General features: G+C 36.4%; 1 protein-coding gene across 1 annotated transcript; it reads left to right on the top strand.

Moving 5' to 3' along the window:
• The first annotated feature begins 11,594 nt into the window (after positions 1 to 11,594).
• LOC140861353 (uncharacterized) lies at positions 11,595 to 13,727 on the top strand. The gene is made up of 2 exons (XM_073264368.1): positions 11,595 to 11,964; positions 13,627 to 13,727. The coding sequence occupies exons 1-2, from the start codon at positions 11,595 to 11,597 to the stop codon at positions 13,725 to 13,727; spliced, it is 471 nt and encodes a 156-aa protein (XP_073120469.1).
• Positions 13,728 to 22,592: the final 8,865 nt, after the last annotated feature.

Below are 22,592 nucleotides of genomic sequence, written 5' to 3'. Positions count from 1 at the left end.
AGGCAACATAAATCTCTTGGAAAATCGTGCATAAATGAACGAATGTGACGCACCAATGTCAATTAATACAAAATCAGGTATACCACTTAATCTAAAAGTATTTACAATCATGCGCTCAATCTTGGAGTTAGCTTGTTCCTAGTTGAGTGCAAAAACATGCCCCTGAACTCATGGTTGCAAAGTAGACAGACCATGCAATGCAGACTGAGGATGCTGCTGAACTGTATCATGAGAAACAGAACCATTAACTGACCCTCCATGGGTAGAACAATCCTTCTTAACGTGGCCCAACTCACACCAGATGAAACAAGTTCCAGATACGCGGCGATACTCATCAGATAGGTGCTTCCGCCAATAGTACTCATAGAGGCCTTCCCTATTTTTCTTCCCAAATCGGAACACATTATCCAAACCAGAGGAAGAAGACGTAGAGTCATGTTTCTTAAATGTCTGTGCACGAGGCCCAAGGGAACTAGCAGGTCCAAAAGACTGAAACAACTTAGCGTGGTTAATATAGGTCTCTGCATGTCAGCACCGGTTCAGTAATCCCTCATAAGAAGTGGGGTCATCACAGATAGTGAATCGATCATAGATCTCATGATTCAAACCCTACAGGAAGTGATCATACTTCGCGTCATAATTGGCGCCAAGATGCGGGAAAAAAGATAGAAGATCCAAAAACTTCTGCTTATACTGGTCAATCCACATGGACCCCTGCTTCAAATTGAGTAACTCCATAGACTTTGCTTGACGGAGAGGTGGAGTAAAGTGAAACTTCATGAATTCCCTACAAAAATCATCTCACATAAGATGTCCTTGCTCTTGGAGCAACTATGCGGACGTGGATCTCCACCACTTGCGAGCACTACCCTCCAAAATAAAGGTGGTTTCCTCCATCTTCTACTCCTTGGAGCAGTCAAAATCACAAAAAAGACCTTCCATCTGCCCCAACCAATTCTCCACAACCTCCAAAGTCTCTCCTTCTGACAAAGGCTTTGGCCTCATCTGAAGGAACCTGTGCATTTCTGTAAGGCCCTGAATTATTTAATTTTAATCCGAGAATATTTAATTTGGGAATATTTAGAGTTTAGAATTAAATTCTAATATTCTTAAATGAATAAGAATTGAAATTGAATTCAATCGCTTTTTCGGGGACTGAATTGCAAATAACCAAAAGTTCAGGGACTAAACTGCAATTTGGCTAATATATATCTATACTTACACATTTTTCAACCATTATTAACGTGAAGCATAAAAAGGAAAGGAATGAAATGGAAGAACACGGCTGACACCCTTTTGGAAGCCATTTTCATCCGTAAAAGCTCCGATAACTCGTGATCCAGTCGTCAAAAATTCGAGATAAATATATATCTGCGATCACCGCTCCGAGAGCTACATTTTGGTACAAGTTTTATTCACTTTTCTCAGATTTTATTTTTATGTTGAAGATGGAAATTCATGATTTTAAGATATATTCATATATGAGTTGTACCGATTATGTATTCGCAGACGGTTCGGAAAAAGACAGTCGTTTTTGAATTTTATATGATTTTAGAAAGTGAAAGTCGAACCCTATCATTTCTCATTATGCTGATTTTCGAGTTATGTTTGATTATTTGTTGAAAATTATGTTGAGAAGTGCTTGTTGGATTGATTTGATTATGATTTGGATCGCCGGTTTTTAGCCGTTACGCCGTCGGTTTTAGAATTACTAAACTTTTCAGTCTATTGAATTAGTGAAGCTTACATTGAATTTATAGCTGAGTTTTTGGCTCATTCATATTCCATTTTCAGCTTGGTATCAAAGTGTATTGAAGCCGAGACAATAGTCTTCGAACCGAGAAAGATTGAAGAAGGTTTGAAGTAGTTTGATTGATTGACTTGCAACGAATTAGAGCAGATTTTGATATATATTCGTCATGTTATATTTTCAGATTTGAAGTACTTTCAGACGCGACATTGAAAGGTATAAATGGTAGCTAATACAGATGGAATAGAACACTCGAAATAGCTATTATTTTCGATTATCCCTTGTTAATCACATACTTGTTTGATTTTGTATTTTATGTGATTTAGATGACTTTGATGCTTTGTGTGCTTATGTGCTTAGATGGTCAAGATGTTTTACAGTCTTTAATGCATGCAGATTATGTTGCATTCATCTTGAACTCCAGCCTGACAAGCACAGAGGGTTGAAAAGCCTAGAGTGCATATGACGTTTGGAGGGCTGTAGTTGAGTGGCACGGAATGTAGACTTACTTCCAGAGCCAGAAGACTCACTATAGTTGCACCAAATTCAGAGAAAATAAAGTATTTGACTTCACCTCGATTGGGTGAGTTTGTGTTCGTTGAAGATTTTATTTCCTCGGAATCCCAAAAACCAATATCCTATTGATATCAGATTGATAGCCTCTTTTGACATATGCATTACATTCACGTTTATTATCTCACCGGAGGTATCCGGCTATTGCTTTGTTTTGTATGTGTGCATGGCAATAGGTGGGGCAGGAGCTGGTTAGAAGCGACAGGGATAGCTCGAGAGAGAGAGTTTTAGCATGTGAGGACTCGGGTTTTAGCAGAACGACTTGTACTTTAAGTTGGTTAAATATGTTAGAAATTATACAAGAACATTGTATGTTGTTGTCAAGTACTTGTTAGCTTTCATATTATGTTTGTAAGATAGCATGTCTATTATTTTGTAGCTTGAAAAAGATTATATATACATCTTGGGTTTGTGTTTTTGATGTTATCATCTTCTCTTGTACATATATGGTTTTGTTGGAAGAAGTTATGCATCAAAAATTTTCATTTGACAGCAAAAGGTCAGATTTTATCAGCCGGGCAGAACTCAGCTCGCTCGAGCGCAGCCTGGGCTCGCTCGAGCAAGCCAAGGGTGTTTGAACCCGAGAGGTGCTCGCTCGAGCGCAAGTGAGGCTCGCTCGAGCGAGCCACCTAGGTAAAAAAAAAATATTTGTTGTTTCTTTTCGCGACGAGGTTTTGCGTCGCTAATTGTCCGATATTGCAGATTAACTATTTTTTTTATTAGTAATCGCCCTATAAGATTTGATTAGCACCCGAGGTCCCCACAACAGGTGGTATTAGAGCATAAGTTTATAGATTCAAAGAGAAGTTGATGAGCGCGGTAGATTGAGTCTGTCTGATTGTTTGATATTGCATGAGATTACATGTATCTGATTATGTGCACTATATGATAGCATGCTTTATATTGCAAGATTTATGTGAGTGCATGATTTTTTGCTTTCATTGCTACTACATGCTATATATGCAATTGTATTTCAGATTATCCTCAGTCAGAACCTGAATTCTCATGAGAACGCATGAGAATGCTTATCAGAGAAGGATGGAATAAATTGTTGAATATGATATTGTTTATGCACTAATCTGTTTGACAATCAGATATGCCTCCCCGTAAAGCACCGGCCACTAGACATCCATTAGTGGTTCCCCAGGCCGGACCAGCATTAGTACCACCGCCAGTTGCTGAACCTCAGAATGCATAGGGTAGTACATCTGCTGATTCTATGGATGCTACTGCTACTCCGATGGAGACACTGTTGAAACGATTTGAATCATTCAAACCGCCAAAACTGAAAGGAACAAAAAATTCAGTTGATTGTGAAAATTGGTTAGAATACATTGAACAGTTGTTTGAGTCACTTGATTATTCAGACGACTTTCGTATCAGATTAGTTATACAACAACTTCATGAAGTTGCCAAAAGTTGGTGGATTACTACAAAGAAAGCGTTAGAACATCGAGGTACGACTATCACCTAGACTGTCTTTAAAACTGAATTCTATCAACATTTCTTTCCAGTCTCCTACATGAAGGATAAGGGTGCTGAATTTGCCAATCTGAGGCAAGGCAACTTGAATATCGAAGAATATGTGGCCAAATTTTCAAGTCTTTTGAAGTTTGCTCCACATATAGCAGCGACTGATGAAGCCATGGCAGACCAGTTTATCAATGGCTTCAATCTAGATGTGTTTACTCTGGTGAACAGTGGACGACCCAATACCTTTGCTGATGCCTTGAATAAAGCTAAGGGAGCAGAAGCAGGTATATTGCAACAAAGAGGAGCACGGTTCATTCCACAGTCATCTCCACAGCCTGTATTAGCATCAGTTCCACAGAATCCGCCACAGTTTCACCAACCATCTCCCAGATTTGAGGGAGGAAGCAGTGACAGAAAGGATTCTAGACTCAGGCCTAAAGGTAAACAGTATAAGAAGTCTGGCAGTAGTTCTTCCAGTTCTAGTGGACAGAGACAGTTTGGTACAGGGCAGAGAACTGGTGAGTCAGGAGTTTTTTGTGGTAAGTGTGGTGGACGACATGCTATTGATCAGTGTAGAGGTGTTTCAGGGAATTGTAATATTTGTCGTTAACCAGGTCACTATGCCAAGGTGTGTCCTCAACAAGCTATTGGTGAAAGTTCTTCTCGACCAGCACCTCACGCAGAAAGACAATCAGTGCATTCATTTCAAACTCAGCAACAGAATAGAGCAGGAGGAAGCCAGACTGTGACTCAACCTCCTAGACAATAGGCACGAGTGTTTGAACTTACTGAGGAGCAGTCACAGGCAGCACCTGACGATGTCATAGCAGGTAACTGCTCTATTTATGGTTATCCTGCTTATGTTCTAATAGATACAGGTGCATCACATACATTCATATCTGAAAAATTTGTTATGATGCATTCTTTATCGTCTAAGTCATAGCCTACTGTTGTTTCTATTTCTTCACCTTTGGGTGAAGGTATTATATTTGTTCGAATGATTCGAAATTGTGCTTTGCAATATGACGGGAATGTGATTGATATAGATTGTATAGTACTTGGATTATCAGATTTCAATTGTATTATTGGTATAGACATGTTAAGCAATATGGTCAGATTTAGAACAGAAATGGCAGCTGAATGGAAATTCTACGGTAAGGGTTCCAGAGCCAAGATCCCTTTGATATCTGTGTTATCTATGACCCGTTTATTGCAGAGAGTTGCAGAAGGATTTCTAATTTATGCAGTTAATGTATTGAAATCCAGTCCAGTAGTAACAGATATTCCAGTTGTGCATGAATTTGCTGATGTATTTCTGGATGAAATTCCTGGTTTACCTCCAGTTCGAGAAATAGATTTCGGCATTGAGTTAATGTCAGGTACGCAACCAATATCCAAAGCTCCTTACAGAATGACCCCTATTGAATTGAAGGAGTTGAAGGACCAATTGGAAGATTTGTTGGCCAAATGGTACATTAGGCCGAGCATTTCACCTTGGGGCAATCCGGTACTATTTGTACGAAAGAAAGATAACTCAATGCGGTTGTGTATAGATTATCATCAACTGAACAAGGTAACCATAAAGAATAAATATCCATTTCCTAGAATCGATGATTTGTTTGATCAGCTACAGGGTTCAGCTATCTATTCTAATATTGATTTGCGATCCGAATATCATCAGCTGAGGGTACGATATGAATATATCCCTAAAACTGCTTTCAGAACACGGTATGGACATTATGAATTTATTGTCATGCCTTTTGGTTTAACTAATGCTCCTGCAGTATTTATGGGATTGATGAATCGGGTATTTCAGAAATACTTGGATGACTTTGTCATTATTTTTATTGATGATATCTTGATATATTCCAAGAATGTCCATGATCATGCTGAACATCTCAGAATCATCTTACAGACTTTGAGAACTGAGAAATTGTATGCCAAGTTATCGAAATGTGAGTTTAATTTGGTTGTAGAAAGTTGTGTTTCTTGGGCATATTATTTCAGGTGATGAGATTTCAGTGGATCCAAGCAAGGTAGAGGCTGTACTAAATTGGCCGAGACCTACATCAGTGCTAGAAATACGGATTTTTATGGGCTTAGCAGGCTACTATTAAAGATTTATCAGAGATTTTTCCAGCATTTCCAAGCCTGTTACGCAATTGACTCAGAAAAATAAGCCGTATGTCTGGACTGAAGCTTGCGAAACAAGTTTCTTGGAGTTAAAGAAGAGGCTTACCAGTGTACCTGTCTTGACAATTCCATCAGGTACGGGTGATTTTGTGGTATATTATGATGCTTCTCACAAGGGTTTGGGTTGTGTGCTTATGTAGCGAGGTCATGTTATCGCTTACGCTTTGAGACAGTTAAAGTCACACAAGACTCGATATCCTATCCATGATTTGGAGCTTGCCGCTATTGTCTTTGCATTAAAGATATGGCGACATTATCTTTATGGTGAGAAGTTTAAAATCTTTTCTGATCATAAAAGTTTGAAATATCTATTTTCGCAATCAGATTTGAATATGAGACAGCGTAGATGGCTAGATTTACTGAAAGATTTCGATTGCAAGATCAAATATTATCCAGGAAAATCCAATGCAGCTGCAGATGCCTTGAGTAGGAAGGTATGTTTATTATCCTTATCTACGATAGGTGTATCACAAATGGAAGAATATTGTTGTATTTCTGGATTAGTATTTGACACAGATATACTGCCTATCCGAGTTTGTGCTATGAAAGATGAGCTAGAATTGTTGATACGAATCAAAGAAGCACAGAAAGTGGATCAAAATATTCAGAAATCGATTGATATGGTCATATCTGGACATCAATCTGAATATCAGGTTAGTGCTGATAATGTGTTATATGTGAATAACAAATTGTTTGTTCCAGATGTGTCAGATTTGAAACAGCAGGTATTGAAAGAGGCTCACAGCAGTCGATTCAGTATTCATCCTGGTGGCAGAAAAATGTATAATGATTTGAAAATGCAGTATTGGTGGAAACAGATGAAGTCAGATGTGGCTGAATTTGTATCCAGATGTTTGAATTGCCAACAGGTGAAAGCTGAACAAAAGAAGCCAGGTGGTCTATTACAGAATTTATCAGTTCCAGAATGGAAATGGGATCACATTTACATGGATTTCGTTACACAGCTACCACGTTCATCCAGAGGGTGCGATGCCATTTGGGTGATTATTGATCATTTAACGAAATCAGCATGTTTCATTCCGTACAAAATGACGTACAGACATGATCAGATGGCAGAAATCTACGTCAGAGAAGTGGCAAGATTACATGGTGTGCCTAAATCTATTGTTTCAGATCGAGACCCTAGATTTACATCACACTTTTGGCATAGTTTGCAACAAGCTCTTGGTACTCAATTGCATCTGAGTACAACATATCATCCTCAAACAGATGGACAGTCAGAGCGAACTATCCAGACACTTGAGGATATGTTGAGAGCTGTAGTACTAGACTTTGGTACAAGTTGACAAGATTCATTACCACTTGCATAATTTTCTTATAATAACAACTATCAGACTAGCATTGAGATGGCTCCTTTTGAAGCACTATACGGAAAGAAATGCAGATCACCATTATATTGGGATGATATCTCAGACGTACCAGATGTTGGGCCGGATATGATCCGAGAAATGAGTGAAAAGGTGAAGCTTATACAGAAAAGAATGAAAATAGCTCAGGACAGACAAGCAAAGTATGCAAATATCAGACGACGACCTCTATCTTTCAATCAGGGAGACAGAGTTTTCTTGAATATTTCTCCGTTTAGAGGTACAGTCAGATTTGATTATGATTTGGATCGCCGGTTTTTAGCCGTTACGCCGTCGGTTTTAGAATTACTACACTTTTGAGTCTATTGAATTAGTGAAGCTTAGATTGAATGTATAGCTGAGTTTTTGGCTCATTTATATTCCATTTTCAGCTTGGTATCAAAGTGTATTGAAGCCGAGACAATATTCTTCGAACCGAGAAAGATTGAAGAAGGTTTGAAGTAGTTTGATTGATTGACTTGCAATGAATTCGAGCAGATTTTGATATATATTCATCATGTTATGTTTTCAGATTTGAATTACTTTCAGACGCAACATTGAAAGGTATAAATGATAGCTAATCCAGATGGGATAGAACACTCAAAATAGCTATTATTTTCGAGTATCCCTTGGTAATCACATACTTGTTTGATTTTGTATTTTATGTGATTTAGATTACTTTGATGCTTTGTGTGCTTATGTTCTTAGATGTTCAAGATGTTTTACAGTCTTTAATGCATACAGATTATGTTACATTCATCTTGAACTCTAGCCTGACAAGCACAGAGGGTTGAAAAGCCTAGAGTGCATATGACGTTTGGAGGGCTGTAGTTGAGTGGCACGGAATATAGACTTACTTCCAGAGCCAGAAGAATCACTATAGTTTCACCAAAGTCAGAGGAAATAAAGTATTTAACTTCACCTCGATTGGGTAAGTTGGTGTTCATTGAAGATTTTATTTCCTCGGGATCCCAAGAACCAATATCCTATTGATATCAGATTGATAGCCTCTTTTGACATATGCATTGCATTCACGTTTATTGTCTCACGTTTTATGTTAATTATACTGGGATTTTATTCTCACCGGAGGTATCCGTCTATTGCTTTATTTTGTATGTATGCATGGCAATAGGTGGGACAGGAGCTGGTCAGAAGCGACAGGGATAGCTCGAGAGAGAGAGTCTTAGCATGTGAGGACTCGGGTTTTAGCAGAACGACTTTTACTTTAAGTTGGTTAAATATGTTAGAAATGATACAAGAACTTTGTATGTTGTTGTCAAGTACTTGTTAGCTTTCATATTATGTTTGTAAGATAGCATGTCTATTATTTTGTAGCTTGACAAAGATTATATATACATCTTGGGTTTGTGTTTTTGATGTTATCATCTTCTCTTGTACATATATGGTTTTGTTGGAAGAAGTTATGCATCAAAAATTTTCATTTGACAGCAAAAGGTCAGATTTTATCAACCGGGCAGAACTCAGCTCGCTCGAGCACAGCCTGGGCTCGCTCGAGCGAGCCAAGGGTGTTTGAACCCGAGAGGTGCTCGCTCGAGCGCAAGTGAGGCTCGCTCGAGCGAGCCACCTAGGTAAAAAATAAAAATTTGTTGTTTATTTTTGCGATGAGGTTTTGCGTTGCCAAATGTCCGGTATTGCAGATTAACTATTTTTTATTAGTAATCACCCTATAAGATTTGATTAGCACCCGAGGTCCCCACAATTTCGAAATGTCGTCTATCCTTGCGGTGATGGCGGTGACCATGGTGATTTCTAGAGGCATCAATATATTCCCAACGACCCATACTCTCATGACTCTCATCGTATCTACCAGCCATCTAGAAGAAGTAGCGCACATCAAAACCCAAAAAGTGCCTCACTAATTCCCAAATATCAATCTTTCTCTGATACCAAAAATTCAGGGACCTGACCTGGATCACATTTTAAATAACTTATTAAGCATTAAATTAGAGATAATCCTAAAAATGATGTCAACAGAGGAAAAATAAAATGTGTTAACAATCCAAATCGTCAGTATACAATCGGTGACTAAAAACCAAAGTATCAATAGTGTTATAAAACCAAATCAAATCAGTATCAAACCTACTGAACAACCCTGGAGAAACAGTCTAGGGTTCATGCCTACAAGCCAACAATTATCATATCATTAAAAAAGGTCTAAAAACCTTAACTGAGACAATATATACTCCCTAATACTACTAGGTATCTCGGACTATACATGCATCTATCGTCAGCCCTTTGCTTTAGAAGGCCCCAACTCCCGAGCATCGCTTCAGAAGCACCTCGCTACTGCCCAGCCCTTGATAATAAGGCTTGAAATGCCCTTAATAACTCAAGACAAGGGAGGAAATATGTTTTAATGAGAAAAAAATCTGATTCTCGGATGCTCTACTTATAGGCGACAATTGAAAGCTCCTATAGGCGACGATCAAAATCTCCGAACTCCCGATCGAAAGCTCTGATCTCTGCATGCAAGCCACATTTCCAAACTTTCATGTTCAAAAGCTCGGATCTCTACATCGGAAGCTCCGATCCCATGCATGCATCTGCGTGTCCAAACTCTGGCGACAAGTCACTATTGTGCATGGCCTAACCTTCAAAAGCTCCGATCTCGTGTTTGCTAGGTTTGAACTTACACTTTGCCTCCAATATTCAGCTGCTAAGGTTCGGTGCTTCCGAACCTACTTTGAAAGTTCCAATCTGTATGGTGGTTCCGAAGCCCTGATCCACATTCTGATCCAATTAAACAATTGGTTAAATTATATTGGAATCCCCTAATCTTATTTTACCATTTAATCTTGTAAAAAGGGGTACAGGTTACTAAAACTTATTTGTTTCCTCTCTTGTTGTAAAAAACCATAGAATCTTATATCTACAGAGTGTCATATGGTATTTGGTTGCTATCTTCAATATGTCGAGGAAACATTAGGTGGAACCAGCAATTCTCTGTATCAGTCCTTCTTGTGAAGCTTTGATGACTGGTTTTAGAATGTACAGAGACTTGTTGCCATCCGGATAAGGCTAATGTAGTAGCAGATGTTTTAAGTCGCAAGTCCGAAACTTTGAATCAATTGAAAACTCAACAGGAGTTGATTGGAGATTTTGAGAGATTGAAGTTGGAAGTGGTCGAACCGAAGGAAGCATGCATTTTATCAGATTTAACAGTGGTACCAAGTTTTCTTGATAGAATTTGAGCAGGCCAAGCTTCAGACCAATAGTTGGTAGCATGGAAGTAAATGGATGAGGCCAAGGGTGGTACATTATATATAGTAAAAGATGGGATTGTGCATCACAAAGACAACATGTGGGTTCCAGCAATGGACTCACTGAGAGTAGAGGTGATGACAGAAGCCCATACTACACCGTATTCCATTCATCCAGGGAGTACAAAAATTAATTTGCAGTTATTGTATTGGTGGCCAGGTATGAAGAAGGACATTGTGAGGTTTGTGAAAGAATGTCAGACATTCCAGAAGGTGAAAGTTGAGCATCAAAGTCCAGCAGGGCTTCTGAAATTTTTTTCGATTCCAAAATGGAAGTGGGAAGATGTGACCATGGACTTCGTGGTAGGGTTTCCAGTTACACCACGAAGGATGAATTATATTTGGGTGATAGTTGATAGATTGACTAAGTCAGCTCATTTTCTATCAGTTAGGACTAACTTCTCAATGAATCAGTATGCGGAGCTGCACATTTGAGAGATAGTCAGATTGCATGGAGTTCCAAGAAGAATTGTATTTGACAGAGATCCTAGGTTTACCTCAGGTTTTTAGGGAAGTTTACACCGGGGATTAGGTACGAAACTAGTTTTAAGTACAACATTCCATCCACAGACTGATGGAAAATCAGAGCGAGTAATTTAGATACTCGAGGATATGCTCAGATCTTGTATGATCGACTTCGGAGGAAATTAGGAGTCGAAGTTGCCATTAGTGGAGTTCACCTACAACAATAGTTATCAAAAAACTATTGGTATGGCTCCTTATATAGAGTTGTATGGGAGAAAGTGTAGGACTCCCTTGAATTGGGATGAATTTGGTGAAAGAGCTGTGTTGGGACCATAGATAGTGAATTAGATAGTGAGCTTGATAGCAAAGATAAAAAACAGAATGTTGGCAGCTCAGAGTAGACAGAAAAGCTATGCCGACCAGCGGCGTAGAGATTTAAAGTTTTAGGTAGATTACCATGTATTCTTGAAGGTGTCACCTTGGAAAGGAGTGATGAGGTTTGGTAAGAAGGGAAAGCTGAGTCGAAGGTACATAGGACAATTCAAGATCCTAGAGAAAGTTGGAGCTCGAGCTTATCATGTAGCGTTGCCTCCAAACTTGGAATGTGTACACAACGTTTTTCATATCTCCTTGCTGAGGAAGTACGTTGCGAATCCTTCCCATGTGATTCGCCATGAGCCAGTGGAATGGACACCTGACTTGTCCTACGAGGATATACATGTTCAAATAATGGACAATCAAGTTCGTAGGTATAGAAATAGAGAGTTAAAGATGGTGAAGGTTTTGTGGAGTAACCAAATGGTTGAGGAAGCTACGTGGGAAACTAAGCATGAAATGTGTGGTCGCTATCCTGAGTTGTTTGGTAAGTCGGATTTTGAGGACGAAATTATTTTAAGGAGGGTAGAGTTGTAAGTTTCAAAAGTCCACTAGCTTGAACACGAAGATTTTAAATTATTTATAAGATTTTATGTATGATATTTAATTGTTATGATTAATTGTATGTGATGATATGATATGCTTGATATTTATTGTTTGGCAAGATATTTTAATGTTTTCAGGTTTAGAATTAATTCTGGACTGAATAAACGATTCTAGCATTCGAACAAGTAAAGAAAATGTTTTATGTTTAAATTTAAGTTGGGATAGTGTTATTTTATGGGCTGGCTGAACTAATTTTTTTAAAAAAAGAATAAAATTTTTGTTTGCAACTAATAGGCCGACTTTTAAGTCCATTAGTCACAAACTAATTAGGCGTCAATTTTCATTCTCTCTTTTAAAAAAGAAACGCCGCTTCTCTTCTCCTTAATTCCCCTTTCACGTTCAAACTACATCAAGCTAGGGCAGAATTCTCTTCCGTTCGAGGCTAGGTCATTCTCAAGTCTCATGTTAAATCCTAACGTTAGCAATCATGCAAGTTTTTTAACGTTTTGAATCAACTATTTAAGAGTATAGATATTTTTTCTATGAACCCTAATATTTATATGTTATTTTGATGTATGATTTATGATGATTTTAAGAGCATGATGCATTTTTGTGAAGCGTGATTTGTTCCGGATCTCCTTCGCAAAAGTTTGTAGATGTTTACGGATTTAGATATGAATTTCAGAAATTTTAGTGTGTATTGATGTGTGAAAAGTTTTTGAACCAACTTTGAAAGATGGGTTGTGTGGCGTGAATCTTTTGAATTTTTTAAGGTGTTTGTTCACAAGATTCAATGGGTTTGTGAATAGACTTGAAAAGGAATCAGAGTGCACAAGAAAACTCTCGCGCAGGTGGTTGGTGGACCAGCCATTTTGTTGGTCCACCCACGCAAGGGGGAATAGGGATGTGCCCCCCTGCGTGGGTTGGGTAGCCCTTTAAAAAAAATTCTTTCCTTTTAATTTTTGAAATCCTAAATCCATGATTATTATAATTTTAAGTATTTTAAACCTTTTTTAAAGAGTACCTATGCACAAAGTTTCAAGTTTTAATGTAGAAAACAAAAAGAACGACTCATGTGGATCGGTTAAGTTATGTAATGCTTCCTTATGTGATTTTTCTTAATGAAAGCTATTTTATCATGAAATACATGAAATGTTATGAATTATTATATGCATGAATGGATTTGTATCAGTTTAGCATGCATGATTTTTATAATGATGCATGAAAATATTTTGACGAATTTGTGGTGACAATACGGGACTAGTACTCCGAGATGAGCTCCGAAGGGGCCTTTCCAAACTATGTGCTCATGGAATGGAAATATGAAACTGGTACTCCGAGATGAGCTCCGAAGGAGCCTTTCCAATTGATGTGCTCAAGAGATGAAATGTTAGGACTGGTTCTCCGAGATGAGCTCCGGAGAAGCCTTTCCAAATGATGTGCTCATAACGATGGTTGCCACAAATGCATGTATTTCATCACCTTAAATGTCAAGTTTTACTATATGTTCATGTTAAGCCATGATTTAAGTTTCAAGTTTATACATGATTTTGTATTCTTTTTTTTGCTAAGCCTTTAGACTCACTATACTTGAATGGTGCAGGTAATGAAGCTATTGATGACTGTATTGATGAGTATGGAGTCGGGCTTGAAGAGGAACAAACAGTCGGTCCGATGGGAGATGCATTTGCTCTACGTTTATGAGTAGTTTTGTTGTGCACAGTTGGAGGAAAAAAAGTTTTACATTTCATGGCTTTTGAGAACATTGATATTGTTTTGAATCCTTTCATTAAGTTGTGGTGCACAATTAATTTTTTAATTAAAGATTTTTATTTTCGAAAAAAATTTCCCAAACTTTTAAGAATGAATGTTTAGTAGAGTTCCCGAGATTATGGGACGTTAAAGTTTATTTTCTCGTTTGTCCTCTTGATCGCACTAGAGATAAAAAAGAAAATTTATTACCAAAATGATATTTTTGTTGAGATTGAAAAATAAAAATAACAAACAATTCTAAAAATTAGAATTTGTGTTGGCCGAAACCTTGTTCTCGAAAGTGGAGTAATTAATTTAAAAAATCATCTCTAATATTTATAGTGTCCAAGACTTGCAGTGTTCAACTAGGACTCAAGATTTTTAAGATTTGAAGTCAAGACTATCCTAGTCTTATATGAGTCTTTAAATCCTCAATGAGCTTCCTACAATTTATTCTAATTCAACAAGAATTAATTATGTTGTAATGGACTTTGACTATCTAAACTCATATACTTTTAACCCATAAATAGAATATCATCATAATCCCGATCGATGATCCACTATCACTAGTGTGACGAGTTTATCCTACTCATTATTATGACACCAAGCCCTTATTCTTGAAATCACTGATTTCAAAATAGGAAACTTCCTAATTTGACCATAACCACTAGTAAATTTCCAAAAATTGAAATAACTTATAATGCCCTTTATATTTTTATTTCATTTGATCCTATCAAATAATTTTCTCCAAATTCAACTCCTTGAATTGACTCTCTCCACGGAAACAAGAAAACCAATAATTGTGTGACACTCAATGGTTTAGGGATACAGCTAGCTGTGAGTTTACTACTCATTGTGATTCAAGACATTTTCCTTTATATGGGCTTATCCTAATATTCTCCATTCTATGCATCAACTATTTGATCACGTAATGTCATAACACATTTCCGGTTGGACCCATCGAATCATGGTAAGAGCTTCTAGTAGTATCATCCTAGGATTCCATACAATGATATTGTCTGCAAGAACCAATCAACTATGGTTACAACACAGTACAATCTCTTCATCTCATGTATCTTGATCGAATCTTCTACAATTTGTATATCAAGTGTTGATCGAGATTCGATAACCATGTGAAATATATCAAAAGATACATGGTGGAATTGTATGTAAAACTAGAGAAACTCATTTCCCTAAAGCATGTATCTTGCACTTGCCAGAGACTCCATGAACTATTATCTCTTCATATCACATAGGATATCTACGCCCATAGGCAAGAGCTAAATCCCCGAATACAAGGCACTGGCTCCTACACGTGTCATAAATACACCCAATCTCGCCACTTGATAACCCTCACGAAGTCGGTAAAAGAGTCAAAGTGCAGCCATAGCGTATAGAGCCTCAGTGTTGTCCTGGGTTATAAGGACTAATTTTGTACGACCATAATCAAAAACTTGTCCACTCGATAAATAGTGACCACTTGGAAAGTCTATGTGACGCACGGTACTGAGGAGGCGGGGAGTGATCGCCGGTGCCAAGAGGTTGCACGGACAATGAGCGGCTCCTGGTAAGCTTTTAGGCGGAGGGAGACATGAATGAACAGATATCGTGCCGGAATGAGAGGGATTATGAGACTGTGTAGGTATGAGACTACATAGTTGAGGAGGCCTTAAAATATTTCATATGTACTACTCATATCAAGAAGGTGCATCTTCTTTTCGGAAGCTCATTACATAAGAAATCCAAAGTTAAGTGTGCTTGACTTGGGGTAATTTTAGGATGGGTGACCCCCTGAAAATTTTCCTAGGGTGCGTGTGAGTGAGGACATAAGCACGCTGAAAAGATTCGTTTTGATAGAGTGGGTCGTTACAATCTAGGTAGGGTTGTTCAGTGAACTAAACAAGTGAGCAACCATCATGTAGGTTTGAACATATCTATGTCCTTACCAATGAGACGTGGTACACAAAATAACATATGTTAGACCCAAGCTCAGGCAACCTTTATCCTTATTTTAGTCGGCTTAATCGACTAGTAATTTGTTAAGAATATACAGTAACTCAAATATGTGTTTCATGATTCTCATCAGACGTACTACCTCATATCAAGAAGGTGCATCTTCTTTTCGGAAGTTCATCACATAAGAAATCCAAAGTTAAGTGTGCTTGACTTGGGGTAATTTTAGGATGGGTGACCCTCTGGGAAGTTTCCTAGGGTGCGTGTGAGTGAGGACATAAGCACGCTGAAAAGACTCGTTTTGATATAGTGGGTCGTTACAATCTAGGTAGGGTTGTTCAGTGAACTAAACAAGTGAGCAACCATCATGTAGGTTTGAACATATCTATGTCCTTACCAATGAGACGTGGTACACAAAATAACATATGTTAGCCCCAAGCTCAGGCAACCTTTATCCTTATTTTAGTCGGCTTAATCGACTAGTAATTTGTTAAGAATATACAGTAACTCAAATATGTGTTTCATGATTCTCATCAGACGTACTACTTCATATTTAAAATACTATAGTATATTCAAGGTATTTATCTATGCATCTTATATGGGTATTCAGATAAAGAAATACCATAATAAATATAAAATGTAAATTATATTAAAATAAATATTGTTAATTATACATGAGTGAATAAAATCTCTAGCCAAAAATTGGCTTTTGGAGCATCTACTATAACAATCTCCCACTTGACCTATGGCCAACTACCAATAAAATTCAATCCCATTGCCTCGTGATTCTTTTCATACAATGGACCTGTAAGTGACTTTGTCACTGGATAAGCAACGTTATCTGAAGAGCTAACTCTATCGATGGATATGTCTCCCCTTCCCACAATCTCCAAGATGATGTGGAACTTCCTCAGTATATGTTTGGATCGCTGACGAAACCTTGGCTCCTTTTCTTGTGCAATGGAACCAATGTTGTCGTAGTACAACGGGACTGGATCAACTCCACTAGGAACGACGCCCAACTCTTGGAAATAAATTCCTCATCAAAACTTCATATTTCACTACATTCGATGCAACAATGTATTCGACCTTGGTTGAATCCTCTATGGTTTCTTGCTTGGAAATTTTTCAAGAGACACCACCACCATTGAGAATGAATACAAAACCAGAGGTTGACTTTGAATCATCCACGTATGTTTGGAAGCTAGAATCACTGTAACCTTCCAATGTTAATTCTCCAGCCCCATAAATCATGAACAAATTCTTAGTCATTCTCAAGTACTTAATAATATCTTTCACGACTTTCCAATGCATTGGACCAGGGTTCACTTGATAGAGACTACACTTAGAGGATATGTTACATCAAGTCTTGTCAATATCATACCATACATTATGCTACCAATTGAAGACTCATAGGGACATGTGTCATTGTATCTATTTCCTCGTCAGTCTTGGGGCATATTGACTTGGATAGAGTAACTCCATGACACATTGATAGATGTCCTCTCTTGAATTTATCCATAGAGAACCTTTTTAGTATGGTATCGATATATATAGCTTGAGTGAGCCCAGAAAGTCTCTTTGATCTATCTCAATATATTTATATTCCCAATACATGGGATTCTTCACCCATATCTTTCAGTGAAAACTTTTTTGCTAATCATACTTTAGTTGATTGTAATAATCTTACATCATTCCCAATGAGAAGGATACCATCAACATAAATAATTATGAATGTGACTGCACTCCCACTAACTTTATTTTACACACATGGCTTCTCAAGATTCTTAACAAAACCAAACTCTTTGATAGTGCTATCAAATCTGAGGTTCCAACTCCTTGATCCTTATTTGAGACCATATATTGATCTCTGAAGCTTGCATACTTTATATTCGCTTCCCACCGATGTGAATCCTTCATGTTGAGACATGAAAATATCTTCATTAATATCTCAAATAAGGAATGATGTCTTCACATCAATTTTGCATATTTCATACTCATACGATGTTGCTATGACTAGCATAATCCTAATAGAATTGAACATAGCGACTGGTGAAAAGGTTTCCCGTAGTCAACTCTTTGCCTTGCTTTGAATGTCAACACCTTCCCATCCACTCCAAATTTCATTTTTTAGATCCATTTGCATTCTATGGGAACAATTCCTTTAGGTGGGTCCACTAATGACCAAACTTGGTTCGAATACATGGAGTGCATCTCACAATGCATGGAATCAAACCATTTAAGTGAATTGGCATCAGATATTTATTCCTTGAAGTTTCTTGAATTACATCCATGGACAGGCTCATCATGGCCTTCTTCATGAAGCAAGGTGTATCTAATAGTGCGACGTCTCGTATTTTTGTACATTTTCAAGAATTATGATGCGTAAAATGTGGGAACTTATTCAAAGACAGCTGTGCAGGGCATGCATCGCATTTGAATGTTTGATAAGTCATTCTTGAAATTAAATCTATTTAAACAACACTTAAAAATCTCATGACTCAAACGTGCATAAAAGCTTTGAAAGAAAAGATGCAACCCTACAACTCACGATCGGTTCATATACGGGCACGCAAAAACTTACATACATTCCAAAACCTGAACCTGAAATTAAGGTCTTACGAAATCAACAAAACGTGAGTTTCATTAAAATTAGCTTAGTGCAGAAAAATACTTTTAAAACGTCCGTGAAATCAAGCATCAGACTTTAGTAAAAAAAAAAAACAAAATAGATGGAAGACTACGAATCCAAAACATTGAAATATGTTGTCATGACCCTAAAATTGAAAATAATACAATTTAACTTCACTACCGTATAAACCATGCATCAAACTCTCGTATGAAATAAATAACATAAATGGTTGTAATTTCAAAAGCATTAAAGCCAATTGTCACGAGACTGTCGCTGAAAACACAGTCTAAAACATGACTTCAAATACTGTCTAATTATTAATTGATGCATCCCAAAGATAACATAACCATTGGACTACAAAGAAATGAAAGACTTATTGCTTCCAACACCAGAGGTTCGAGCAACCAAAAATATTATTCTCAAAAGGATTACTCTAGAAAAACTGCAGGCCATATATGGTGCTGATTGCCTCCAAGATCCAGATTAATTGGTCATACATTCGCTTCCATATTTTCTCCAAGATGGTGTGAGGGAAGCACCAGTCACGAGGATTTGCTATTCAAATTTTCTACCAGTTGGGTTTGTTGAAAGCCGAAGTGGTCATGGATGAACCTTTGGCCAACGTACGCCCAGGTAATGAATGATGCATTCATCATCAGCTTCATCAAAAGAAATACTCTATCCACTGATGAACTGCTTCAAGTCAAGATTGAAGAAGGTGAGAAGCAAGCTGCACCCCTTACAGCTGGACAGTCGAAGGCTACCAATTAAGAAGCAAAAAGGACCAGTCAAGAGAAAGTTGGCACTTATTGTATCTAATGAAGAAAACATAGAGGCTGCTCCTCTAATCAATGTCTTTCTCCCAGTAGAAGACACCAAAAAAATACTGCAAAAACTGCAAAACTGCAACCTTTGAACCACCACAGCCAATTGGTTCTGAACCAGTCCGCAAGAAGATTCCCTCAAGTTGATCAAGCACATCAGTGAACCCGTCCGACTAGCTTCTGTTCCTTCTAGTTCAAGTCTTTAGGGCATTATCACTATGAAATCCGGCCTACCTGAACTCAAAGGCAAAGGCAAAGAAAAGCTACGACTATCGATCTGACTGTCTCTTTGGTCGATAAAGCAGTTGAGAAGAGAATGAATATCTTCGATGAATGGGTGGAATACCAGACTGTTACCCATTTCTCCACCATTATCAAAGAAATTAAAAATAACTTCGAAAGCTAGGTGGCCAATTAAATTGGAAGATTTGGTGCTCAATTGGGCCGAAACTCAAGTAGTGGCCCAAGCTCTTTTACGAAAAAACTTCATACATCAACAACTACGAGAAAGTCTCCCAACTACAAATGAATTCTCATCGCGCAGTTATCAGTTGATGAGAACCGAGTTCAATCTGCCCAAGGACAAGACGTACTTCAGTTTAAAACATTTATTTTAAAAAAAGTTTTTAATATTTTATAAGTAAAAAAAAGTTAAAGTATGTGTTTGTTTGTATACAATTTTTTTAAAAATATTTTTGAAAAAATATTCTCCAAGTATAGTTTTTGAAAAATACACGAGATGTGTTTTTAGATATTTTAGAGTAGAACTATGTAGGGCAAAAATGAACAACGTTACTTTTGAACTGTTCAATTATTTTTCTAGAATAATTGTTCAAACATATATTTATTCTTAAAATAAATTTTAAAACATTTCATATAAAGTTTTGAAAAAACACTTCTGTAAAACACACGTTTGATAGGTACATGTTCAAACGAAATTTTAAACATTGAAACACATCTTTTTCATAATAATTAATTAAATTTTCGTTAGTGAATTTATGGATTTTCGGACATTGCAAGTGACTCTCTGGAAAGTTTTTCAAGGTACGTGTCAGTGAGTGCATATAAGCACACTAAAAAAGAGTGTCTTGATATAGTTAGAACAGTCATCAAATCTGAGGCGTTATAATAAAGATACGTGAGATCGTCTAGTCACATAAAAAACCTACTCAAATAATAATACTATTTTAAAAATAAAATAGAAGAAATTGTCTGACAAAATTAATTCGGGAGTCGGTTGTCATTCGTCGTGTACGGTGGTGGGGGCGGCGGCTGGGCAGAAAGAGGGTTGGTTGTGTGGGGAATATAAATAATTGTTACATAGCTAATTAATTATTGATTTTTTTTCAAATGGTAGGGACATTATAAATTTATAATCTATACTATCTTTTCATTTCTCTTGGCTTCTTTTTTTTTTTTTAATGTTGTTTTTCATTTTTTTTAATAATGTGTTTTTTTGTGCACAAATAAAAAAAATCTTGTATTTTTTTAATCATTTTCTTTTTCAATAAAAAAATAGATTGTATAATCACCGAACGCATGCATAAAAATGTTAGTATATTATATACTATTATATTAAGAATAGGTTAATTAAGACAAAATGATAGGTTGGTGCGGATTTTATCTTACTTGCACAATCATCCTATTTGATTTGATATTTATTATTTGATCAATCTAATTTTAATTGTAGTATGAACCCTTATTATTTTGATATTTATGAAATTACCTTTATTTTAATTTAAATATAAAAACAATTAAAAAAGAGTTTACATCCACGCAACGCGTGCATCGGGACACTAATTAATAATAAATAAATAAATAAAATTAAGTCCACTTTCCATTTTGTTCATATTACCTCGTATATACAATACAGTAATAATGTTCAAGAGATTGAATTATTTTTATTTTAAATTCATAAATAATTTCAAATGCATTTATTTAGTTCTTTCGATTAATTAATCCATTGGATTCATCGTCTCATTAATAATTATGAAAACATATAATATCAATGTCATTTGAAATTTATTTTTAGAACCAATTTTCTAATTGGTTATAATCTTGGGATGATAATGGATCTAGCTTTTTACTCGCTCCACCCTACCTAACAAAGTTATAGATTCATTTAATCTGAAGGGGGTGATCAAAAGTTTTGAATAACCGCCCGAACCGACAGCACTGCATCTAATCAAATCGAATCGTCTTATTCATTTTTTTTAATAAATAACCGCAGTTTTTTTTTAAATACGAAACCGCACCGGCACCGCTTTCACGGACGGTGCGGTTAATTTTTTTTCACTCAAAACCACCTACACCGCACCGCCTTACCTTATATAGTTGTTTTAAGTAATGTTATTAACGACATCTTAATATATAATATATTCTTTGTTTCTAACTTGCACTCCGTCACTTTCTCTCGCAACATTTCTTTCAATATTTTCTCTTCTTTATTTCTTAGAACAAAAAATATTCTTCAAAGTTATTTCATAATCATGATTAAAAATAAAACTTAAATCATCTTATTTATCTCTTTTAAATTTATTTTGATGTTCTATTTTTTATGTTATCTATTTTATCTAATTATGTTTTGTACTATTTGTGGTTATATTATCTTTAAATATGATATTTATTATTTTTTTCTATTATTGTTTTAAATAATTTGAGATTTTTTTTTTCATTAAACTTATCATTAAAAAAACCGCAAACCGATCACAGCCGTTTAAAATCGCTCAAAACCGCAAAACCAATTTTATATGTAAAACCATAATTAAAAAAATAAAGTATAACCGAACCGCAAAGGGTAATTCGATTTAAATTTTTTTTTAAAAAAAATCGCAAAACTGCACCGATATCATTGGTAAACTTGCTTTTTCCAAAAATAAATAATATTGAGAAAAAATTAGTAATTTTAATTAAATGCAATTAAATTATAGAGCTCATCCAGACTCAATACCATGAGCGCTTAGAGAAAAGCTCCACAAATTAAATTTAAAAATTGAATAACGCAAAGCTAGAGGTTTGGTGTTGTTTTGGCTTCTATTAATGTTTGACCTTTCAACAACCATGGAAATTTCCTCAAAGGTAGTGAAAAGCATATCCATTCTCACTGCAACGCATGCAAAATTTTCAGCGCATCCACATTTGATTAATGTGACTCATCCAACGGATAAGTACCATTCAATTCTTGATCATGCAAATTGCATGATTATTGTACGAAAAAAGAAGAGCATGATTACAAAGACTAATAATATGTTTTTTTCATTAAATAATAATATGTAATGAATCAATAGGAGTCTAATGTATTATAATAATATTCCAAAAGAAATATTTTTATTTGTTGTCATCATTATCAATCGTGAGCAAGCTTCTTTAATTTCCACTATAAATAGCCCATTATAGCTTCATTCTTAT

The sequence above is a fragment of the Henckelia pumila genome, chromosome 4 (genome assembly GCF_033568475.1).
Source record: "Henckelia pumila isolate YLH828 chromosome 4, ASM3356847v2, whole genome shotgun sequence".
NCBI lineage: Eukaryota > Viridiplantae > Streptophyta > Magnoliopsida > Lamiales > Gesneriaceae > Henckelia > Henckelia pumila.
This window is presented reverse-complemented; position numbering and strand designations above follow the sequence as displayed.

Excerpts from the sequence above, each read along its gene's own strand:
- LOC140861353 (XM_073264368.1), top strand. The coding sequence starts at position 11,595 with ATGAGGTTTGGTAAGAAGGGAAAGCTGAGTCGAAGGTACATAGGACAA. Across the intron at positions 11,965-13,626 it reads TCGCTATCCTGAGTTGTTTG|GTAATGAAGCTATTGATGAC; the intron begins GTAAGTCGGATT and ends TGAATGGTGCAG.